Here is a 9,464-nt window from a genome sequence, read left to right as displayed (position 1 = left end):
ACGCCACCGTCCTTCTATTTAAGCTCGAACTTACTTGACTTAAACAGCATTTGACGCCGCGTGTCAGATTCAGTGTAGCTATAATAGAAACAATGAAATTGAAATTTCATTATTATTTTTTGTCAAGTCTGGTTGCTGGTTAGGTTTGAGTTATGTGTAAAAATGTCCGATCGATATCTTCAATACTTATATTACAGTTACGTGGTGAACTTTTTGAGCACCTGCTTACCTACTTCCGTTTGGTTTAATTATAATATATTCCTTGGTTAGTTAGGACGATTATGATGATATTAATACAAAAGGAAGGGCGCTGGTCTAGAATCCTACCACAATTCTAAAATCAACGCACAAAATTTGAGTTAGGGTGCGGGTTAGCGTTCGGGTGTGGGTGGGTCAAGTATTATTATATTCTTTGTTTAATAATAAAACTTGACCCACCTTAACCCAAACGCTAATCCGCACCCTAACCCAAATGGTGTTTCGTTGTGGTAGGATTCTAGACCAGCGCCAAAGGAAGAGGCTATTTGTCCGGCTTGCCTGTTTTCCGACTTTTTTTATTTACCTTTGTTATATTTACAAAGGAAACATAATTAACTATGCCATTGAAACTTTAGTTGGTCATCAAAAGCCTTACAAAACTAATAAACAAGATTCTGGCCTGTTTTTGTTTTTGCTGTTTTGTTATTGTGTAGGACCAAACAAGTTTACAAAACAAGGCTCAACATTTAGTTTTAATGCTAATGACTTGCTATGTGAGTCGCGAACTGCATTCCATAATTATTTGCCGTCAAAGATTCCCCCAAAATATATTTCTCCGAAATCCTAAGCAAAAATGCTGCAAAATCTATTCCAGGACCGCTAGTTTTCATTGTCATAGAGTGATATGCGATATTTAACGCCAATTGATGGCATTTAAAAACACCTTGATTACAAGATGGAACCAGTCTGCATTCAGTGGCACATGTACACCAAATATTTTTAGAAGCGATTGGTATGACAACCTCAGGTGTGCAAAAACCTTGATTGCAAAACGTGAGATCTTGACGTAGAGTACTATGCAATTCTAATTCTTTCTGTCAGTTATAATATCGATTTAACGTTTGATTTTGGATGATAGGTAACATTTTGCAAGCTAACAAGTAACTATATAGAAAAAAATTATGTCTCAGCGAAAGTTTTTTGTCGGAGGAAATTTCAAAATGAATGGAGACAAAAAAACTTTGGATGGAATTGTTGAAAATCTAAATAAAATTGACTGCTCTGATACTGGTAAGAATTAGCTTTTAATAACGTCAAAAACAGAATTGCAATTTTCTACAAAGTCTTGGATTTTCGTCAAGACTTTGATTTGCAAATTGATAAACAGTCTTAGAATTTATTTTTTGTGCAGTTAAATTTATGTGTTTTGAACGTTTAACTGTTTATTGTTATGTTGGCCTTGACATCTTTGTTTAGTTTTTAAATTATATTTATATTACTTCAAGTCATCCAATTTTAAAAACCTACAAATTTTCTTAAAAACGAATTAATTTTATAAAATGTTTGGTAACCCTGAAAAAATAAAGATCTGGAAAAAAAAAATTATTTTCTTAAAATAACTTAAAACACTAAATCGGTAATCTGTGCAACTCTCTGTATGATTTGTTCATTTTAAGTTTGCTGTGAAAGTTTATTGTTGCAATTATTGCAGATGTTGTTGTGGCTCCCCCTGCTTTATACCTTGAATATGTTGCCTCCAAGATCACAAGCGACGTTAAGGTTGCAGCACAAAACTGCTACAAAGTTGCGAAGGGAGCTTACACCGGGGAACTGAGGTAACTTGCAGAAGTATTCTTGTAATGGATTTGGTCATTATTAACTGTTTTTTGGGCATGTGAAATGTCTTACACACTATATTAAAACCAATAATTTTATAATCTGTGACGAAATATGTTGAACATCCGGCTGAAGGCTAATGCTTAGATGGCTAACTTAACATGTTTGTGCAACTACAAAAACTTTTGCACATGGTAAAACTTGTTACGTATGTGTATAATACTAAACAGTGGAGGACATATACCAAAAGTAGGATAACAACTCACCAAAGTAGAAATGTAATTATTTTGTGGAAAACAATTAGTAGAATGTAAATTGTACAATAAACAAATCTCAACTTCACAAAAATTAACCTTGCTTATGTAATATATGGGAAAACCCAGGTTGTGTTTTTGATTTTTTGCGGTGCAGGTTTGGTCTGTTAAAAAAACGCACCCAATGCCGTCATAAATATCACCTTCTATATTTTGCGACAGCCCTGCCATGTTGTGTGACTGTGGGGTGAAATGGGTGATTCTTGGTCATTCTGAAAGAAGGCACGTATTCAATGAAGGCAACGAACTCATCGGACAAAAGGTGCTCGTATTAATTAAATTTGATACAACTACTTAATCAAGCGCCTCTTGTGGTTGGACATTAAAGCAAACACAAACAAATGATAAAAATTTTTGCTCAAACAAACATATATATATATTTATATGGGCCGAAAATTTGTTTTCGGGACATATCTTGTTTTTGCCCGAAAATGTTTCAGACCGATTTTTGTCCGGAGCTTTATAGAAAAAGTATACATCGTAGAACTTTCAAATTTTCAGACATAACGTAGAGTGGTATGAAGGTGCAATGTCGAGGTTTATGAGGTTGCACCTCTAGGTGCCTTTGACTGGGGGGCAAAAACCTGAAATATTGCGTTTTAGCTTTCTGTAGCTAACGACTGCCATCTAGCAGCAGAAATACTTCCATACAGAATTCGTTCATATTCGCTTGCTTTGTCCAGCTCGTGAAGTGACGAAGCGACTAAACGCCTGCTGCGCTTTATTGTCCCGCGCGCGTGACTTTCATTGCGCCGCGTCCAAAACTGGGCGCGTGCGACTTGCATTTAAAAAGAGGCTTCTCTTTAGTAAAATTACAAAATGCTCTCAAGAAACAACATATTTTACCGCCGCGAATTTAAATGCGAAATCTGGTGGCAATATACACCTTTCTCTCTTTGCACCTGCTTCGCATGTTACCAATCCAACATATCAACACCAGGCCTACACAACTTAAAATAGGTTTTTTCAAATATTCTCTAAATCGTATTTAATTTTATTGTCGCGGTAATACACAAAGAGGTAAGGCCGTGAATAAACTTTCACCCACCGTACAATTAACGGAAGGGAAGCATTGTGAGTAGGGATGTTCAAAGCAGAATATCGGAGACACATTTATAATGCTTGCTTTCAATGCGGCGTTAGTTTTTTTTCGGGCGACCAATTACTTCGCGATGATCTTCGCCTAATAATTAAGTGTCAATAGGGTGTATTTACCGCCGCGAGTTTAAATGCGAAATCTTAAGGCAGTCTACGCCTCTCTGTTAGCACCTGTCGTGCATCTTGCTCCAACCTGCATACTACCAACATCTGGCCTAAACATCTAGCAAAACTTTCGATTTAATAGTTTGAGTATTGAGAACATAATAGTGTTTTTCATATTGTTTAAAACTACAGATTTAAAGCCTGTTTTAACAGTGATTGCTCGGCCCAAGCCATGGTAAAAAATTACCGAGTAAAAGTTTGCAAAAGTATAGCAAACCATAGGCGTTAAACCATTTTTAGTCTTTAAGAGAATAATAATATTTGCTTTTCAAACACGTAAGCTGGTCAAAATTTAATAAAATGGCCATACGCATTATCTACGTAAATTCTATTTATCAAATATATGTTTCGATCATTCCCCAAATTCTACGCCATATTTGAACCCCTTTCGCATCAAAGACATATTTTAAGTGGGGAAGTTTTCGGCCCATATCTGTTTTTGCTTGCTTAAGGAAAATAAAAAACAAAATATATAATATAAAGTACACAATACAAAATATTAAAAATAAATAAAATAAAAAAAATGAAATAAAGTAAAAATTGAAAATAAACACTAAGCCCTGAAAATATACCCCCTGACAAAATATACAACAACCGCACCCCCGTCTAGTCTATTTTGTTTTTGTTCGAAAAATCAATTCTAGAATCATTGTCAATTTTTCCATGCCAGTTGAACTTTGTTGTGACTTGGTTCAAATCAGCAGTTCTCAACCTTTTCTAGCTACATATCTTTTTGCCAAAGGATGGCTTTTTAATGTCCTGACATAGCACCTAGTTTCAGATGAAACCCATTTTCTTAAAAGTCAAAAACTAATAAACCTTGCTCGAATGCCAATTTAATATGGTAAATGGAGAATGCAGCTCCTGACAATCGCAATAAATTACACTTGCAAATAAGACAAGTAAGTTGTCTTTGCCTTGAATTATTTATTATTACACACAGCTACAGTATTCAGATGACCTGTTATAACCAGGTTACAAGGACTTCTAACACCACAACGTTGTTTGGTTTAGGTGGAGCACGCACTTAACGCCGGACTCAACATTGTCCCGTGCGTTGGGGAGAAACTGGATGAGAGGGAGGCAGGGGTCACCGAGCAAATCGTCTTCGAGCAGATGACCGCTATTAAAGGTCAGTTTCTTTGTTGTCAAAACATGATTTTTCCATTTAAATTTTCATCAATTGTAGTTTTTATGCCAGAATTTTTAGTTGGTGAAAATAAAAGTGCAAATGATGGTAAACAAGTATTTAATTTAACATAATCCTTATAAAAGTAGTAGTTTTTAACTAAATGCTTCAAGTAAGCTGAAAATAAACTTTGGTTAAGTTTTAACACGATTTGCTTAGAAGATTGTTTTTACTATTAGGAAATTGTAAGCAGCATTAGGTGCTAACATTTCGAGTTTTATGGTATTCAACTAATAAAGAACAACATATTGCAATGTTACAAAATTTAAACTTTTTTGCTATGCAGTTTATAATTGTTTCTATGTTTATTCCCAGACAACATCAAGAACATGTCCGACTGGTCGAGGGTGGTTATTGCTTACGAGCCGGTGTGGGCCATCGGAACCGGCAAGACCGCAACCCCCCAACAAGCCCAGGAGGTCCACGACAAAATCCGCCAGTGGCTCGCAACGAACGTAAGCGCAGATGTTTCTGCGTCCACAAGAATCATATACGGAGGTGACTGAACACTAAATGTTTAACAAACTGGTCGTTGTTACCCAACATTTGGTAAATTGACTAATTAGGGTGCTGTACACTTTTGGAAGTAAAGAAACCCGGAGACAATAACAGAATCTTTCTTTTATATCAGAAATCTTAGGACTGTTTACAAAAACAGATACAAAATATAAAATCATTTCCTAAAACTTGGCAGAAAAAAAATATATTTCGCCTTATTAAATTAGGCATCATCATTTTCTGTAGAAAAAGCAAACATGTATAAAATGACGATATTAGTATAAAAAATTTAATTTAGGATATAAATTTTGGAAATTATTTTAAACAGATTATGATCCAAAAAAATTACTGCTTAGCTTATTGTTATAAAAGTTGATTTTATTTTTTAGCAAAAGATCCTGTATCCGTAAATGTTTAACGTGTGAAACTTTTTTGCAGGTTCTGTGAATGCTGGCAACTGTAAGGAGCTAGCCAAGGGGAAAGACATCGATGGTTTTCTGGTCGGTGGGGCTTCGTTGAAACCAGAGTTTGTGGAAATCGCTAAAGCCAACACTTAATTAACCGCATTGATAAGGTTGAAAGAACAGCCACTGCGATATTATTTTAACAAAATTAATTATATTAAAGGAAATTCTAGTGTTTTCTGTAAAGTTCCAACCTATACGATGGAGAAATAATTTTGTTGATTTTACGTTGTGCCATTTCTTTTCACTGTTCTTGAATTTCAAAAAGTTCAAAAAGTGTTTTTTGGTCTTAATGTGTTGCACACAAAAGTAATAAATTTATTTACACTGTTTATGGCTTGTATCTAATAAAGACATTTCTACATCTGGTTAATAACTAATCCGTTCCAAAGCAAGTGCTCTTGTTTTTTAATATTCATACATATTCTATGCATGTGCGTTTACTACAGTGGTTCCCATCCCCTTTGCTTCTTGGCACCCTAAAAGAATAGATTGGTTTACCATAGTCAATGAACGTGAAACACACATTATCAATTGTGCAAAATATTTATTGCACAACAGTCGTTGCAGTGGAACAGAACCCAGGTTGGAAATAAGGCTTACACAATGACCGCTTACTTACGTAAGAAAAGTGGCCTAGGAGCAGGGCCGGAGTAAACAGACCTTGGCTGTATAATAACAGCACAAACGGTAAATCGTAATGGAATGTTTTCCATCCATGTTATGTGAGTAGATAAATTGTATGAGTGAATTACTGTTGAAATACAGGAATCTGCAATATTTTTTTGAAGGCTACAGTCAAAAATGTTTTAAACGAAGTATCAAAGGTTGTAAAAGTGGCGTTTATTTTTGCATAATTAATTACACACTAAATAAGTGGTTGTTTTATTTTTGTTTTGTAATTTTTAAACATATTGTTACAACTTATTAAATATAGTATGACTAAATTTCCAAAGAAATAACATAAAATAGCACAATTTAAAGCATTAAATTATTAAGATGGCAGGCTGGAAATTCCACTGAAAAATACCCTTAAACAAAAGTTTAGTTAAACAATTAAAATTACGCGAGGATTTCCTTAATTAATTCTAATTTAATTCAACTATGATTGGCAAACTAAAATACAATAACACAATGAACGCAACTTGTACAGATAAAATAAAGTTTTAATTATATTTAACCTGTATATATAATTCAAATAAAAGTAACAAATGACTAATACTAGAAGACTAACCCCAAATTTATAGTCCTTTAAAACTTTGTTTGAAGAATCTACTCGGGCCTTTTGTGGAACATATGTTATAGAAAATGATCAAGAACTAAGAGTGTTGGGAAATTGGCATAGATTTCGAATAACTTTTGGTTGCAACCAGTTTTAAAGTGGTTATCTTTTAAGCTGATAGCCGTACACAAAAGGTACGCCGCTAGGAACGTCTTTTTTGTAGCGAACGTAATCGAAACCAAAAAAGTTGAGCAAAGTGATTTCCTCGTATTCGATTCTGTCCCTGAAGAACTTCCATGAAGCGACCGTGTATCCCACCAAACACACAGGGTTGCAAAGCAGGATCTGCACAACAAATCAGAAACTTTTACCCTTCTTTGTTGTTATCTATGTGGTCAAAGAGCGTAATGTCCTAAACAATTATGTTACTTAAGAAATGAATAAATAAAAATTTTAACATCATTACCAATAATGTTCTTTAAATCTGTCTGGGAAAACATAAATATCTTTTCAGAGTTAGTTACAAACAGTTTTATTCTTTAATCATTAAAAAAATCAGTTTAATAGTTATAAACAACTGCATATATAGCAATTACCGGTACCTTGTAGTTTTTATCATATTTAACATCAAAATTTAATCCGGTTAAAATAAAAAAAAGTTTTACGAATGTACACTAATTCATCAGCAAACAGTTGTATTGTCTAACAACAGTTGCAAAAATGATGTTAATTCGGACAGTTGTTCAAGGTAAGGTTACCTGGGTTCCCACACTCCAACAAAACCAGCCAGTGTATGAGGGATGCCTAACCAGGCTGTAAACACCATCGGTGACCAGCTTGTGGTCGCTGCGCTTGTAATATTGCACAATATGAGTGAAATTTTTACCTGGCAATTGAAACAAAATAGTGGGAATCAGCTACAGGGTTTCAAACATGTTTTTTTAAAACCATGTCTGCCAAATATTTTGTTGACATAAAGACCTGCCATTTTTGCCAAAGTTGTGAAAACCATATAAAACTAAACCGGGGTTTTTAATTTAGGGGAGAATGACTGGCTGAGATGAGTCAATAGACAAGTTTTACATTTAAAGTCATTTGTTGTATATATACCACCATAAATCGGTGGTCTGGACTGGACATAATCAGAAAGTTTAGCTGAAGTATGACGTTGAAATTTAGTGTTACAGAACAACAATTAGCCAAAAAGTTGAGAACTTATTTGCAGGAATGTATAATGAAGGGTACTGACCTGCAGTGTACATCGCAAGCTTACGGAAGAATTCTCCGAACACACACAATGAAAGACCAATCAACGTAAAGATGGAAGGAAATTTAACACCTAGTCACAAAAGTAAAGAATTTAAGATGAAACTGTGGCTGGTTTACATGGAGAGGTTTTTAGTATGACAGAATTTGCATAGTTTTATAATTCCATTTTTGCTTCTCTAGTGCAAGTTTTTTTTTAATGGTAGGAACAGTTTAAAATGATTTGTGTAAAACAGATGCCTTCATAAGTTAAGCATAAAATTTTACTTATTGATATTGTTGTTATTGAGTTAAGGTTAAAATGTAACAACAAAATATAAAAATTAATAAAAAGCACATCATTAAATTATTTGCTTTAAACAACATGACAAATTATGACTAACAAGTTGACTTTTCATTGTTACCTGGAAAAAAGTACAAAATAAATGTGTGCTCCATAAAACTAAGAAGTAGTGCAGCGTTGTATTCCCTGCTGTGGTTTATTATAAAAGAATCGATCGCCAAAGATGACGGATTTAAAATCGCAGTCGCAAAGTATTCACTAAAATGAAAGAATGATAGAAGGCAGAAATACAATCCGGTAGAAATGTAAAGTTCCCCGGCCATCAACAAAATGTTTATTCCAATTGAAAATGTGATGCCAAGAATGTAGGCTCTCCATATTATCTAAATCGGAACAGACCATTAATATAATTTTTAAATAATTATTATAATTTGTACTTGATATTTAGATAATCAAGTTAAACTCGTTATTAAACAACACTAAAAAAAATTAAATTATTCTCACAATAAATGGCAACAAATGCATTTTTCAAAGTTTTTTTTTGTTGTAAAATAACAGTTTTATTTGAAATTAATAACATGGTCAATGATATGAGGGCTTTAAAATATCATCATTTTTTGAGGTTGTTAACTGTATAATGTTTAGTGAAAATATATTTTATGAGTTGGATAAGTGTCTAAATTTATGTTTTTCAATATTGTCTTGCACTTGTAAATAATCAAGCTTTTACTGATTCGAGAAACATCTCAAATTCAATTTACAGCCATGATTATTAAAGTTTAGGCTAAAACCAAAAACGTTTTTACTTACTTCGAAATATAATTTTGTGGTCCTTAAATACAAAAAATAATGGAGAACAAGAACCAAAGTCGCCACAGCAGACAAAATCCAACCGCTGCCAAATGCCGAGCTCAAAATTACAAGGTTCCAAGTGAGTGATGCGGCCAGACACCGCAGAGATAGTTTGGCCTCAAATATCATCTCTCGTTTCACATTTTGAAAAATTAAAACAAAAGTTTAAACGAAAATCTGATTTTGTGGAACTTTGTTTCAAAATATTCTCAAATAAAACGGAGAAATAACGTGTACCACAAATAAAAATATTAAAAATTAAATGAAAATAATACGTTATTTTCGTAAATATGTACAT

The 9,464-nt window shown here is 33.7% G+C and overlaps 2 protein-coding genes across 2 annotated transcripts; one reads left to right on the top strand and one right to left on the bottom strand.

Annotated features, from left to right (window-relative positions):
* Window positions 1–1,121: 1,121 nt before the first annotated feature.
* LOC146146461 (triosephosphate isomerase B-like) lies at window positions 1,122–5,875 on the top strand. The gene is made up of 6 exons (XM_083389571.1): window positions 1,122–1,269; window positions 1,691–1,814; window positions 2,292–2,391; window positions 4,407–4,524; window positions 4,897–5,079; window positions 5,518–5,875. The coding sequence occupies exons 1-6, from the start codon at window positions 1,161–1,163 to the stop codon at window positions 5,634–5,636; spliced, it is 753 nt and encodes a 250-aa protein (XP_083245697.1). The 5' UTR covers window positions 1,122–1,160; the 3' UTR covers window positions 5,637–5,875.
* Window positions 5,876–6,276: 401 nt separating this feature from the next.
* Window positions 6,277–9,309, bottom strand: LOC146146460 (uncharacterized). Its single transcript, XM_083389896.1, has 5 exons — window positions 9,125–9,309; window positions 8,436–8,697; window positions 8,015–8,104; window positions 7,524–7,651; window positions 6,277–7,110 (listed from the first exon to the last, which is right to left on the bottom strand). The coding sequence occupies exons 1-5, from the start codon at window positions 9,293–9,295 to the stop codon at window positions 6,928–6,930; spliced, it is 834 nt and encodes a 277-aa protein (XP_083246022.1). The 5' UTR covers window positions 9,296–9,309; the 3' UTR covers window positions 6,277–6,927.
* Between the last annotated feature and the right edge of the window lie 155 nt (window positions 9,310–9,464).

This window comes from Ascidiella aspersa, chromosome 5 (assembly GCF_963924565.1).
Source record: "Ascidiella aspersa chromosome 5, kaAscAspe10.2, whole genome shotgun sequence".
Lineage (NCBI taxonomy): Eukaryota > Metazoa > Chordata > Ascidiacea > Phlebobranchia > Ascidiidae > Ascidiella > Ascidiella aspersa.
This window is presented reverse-complemented; position numbering and strand designations above follow the sequence as displayed.

Coding starts and splice junctions, on each gene's coding strand:
- LOC146146461 (XM_083389571.1), top strand. CDS start 1,161: ATGTCTCAGCGAAAGTTTTTTGTCGGAGGAAATTTCAAAATGAATGGA. Junction 1,815..2,291: donor GCTTACACCGGGGAACTGAG/GTAACTTGCAGA, acceptor ATTTTGCGACAG/CCCTGCCATGTTGTGTGACT. Junction 5,080..5,517: donor CACAAGAATCATATACGGAG/GTGACTGAACAC, acceptor ACTTTTTTGCAG/GTTCTGTGAATGCTGGCAAC.
- LOC146146460 (XM_083389896.1), bottom strand. CDS start 9,295: ATGATATTTGAGGCCAAACTATCTCTGCGGTGTCTGGCCGCATCACTC. Junction 8,698..9,124: donor CCACAAAATTATATTTCGAA/GTAAGTAAAAAC, acceptor GTTCCGATTTAG/ATAATATGGAGAGCCTACAT. Junction 8,105..8,435: donor TATTTTGTACTTTTTTCCAG/GTAACAATGAAA, acceptor TTTTGTGACTAG/GTGTTAAATTTCCTTCCATC.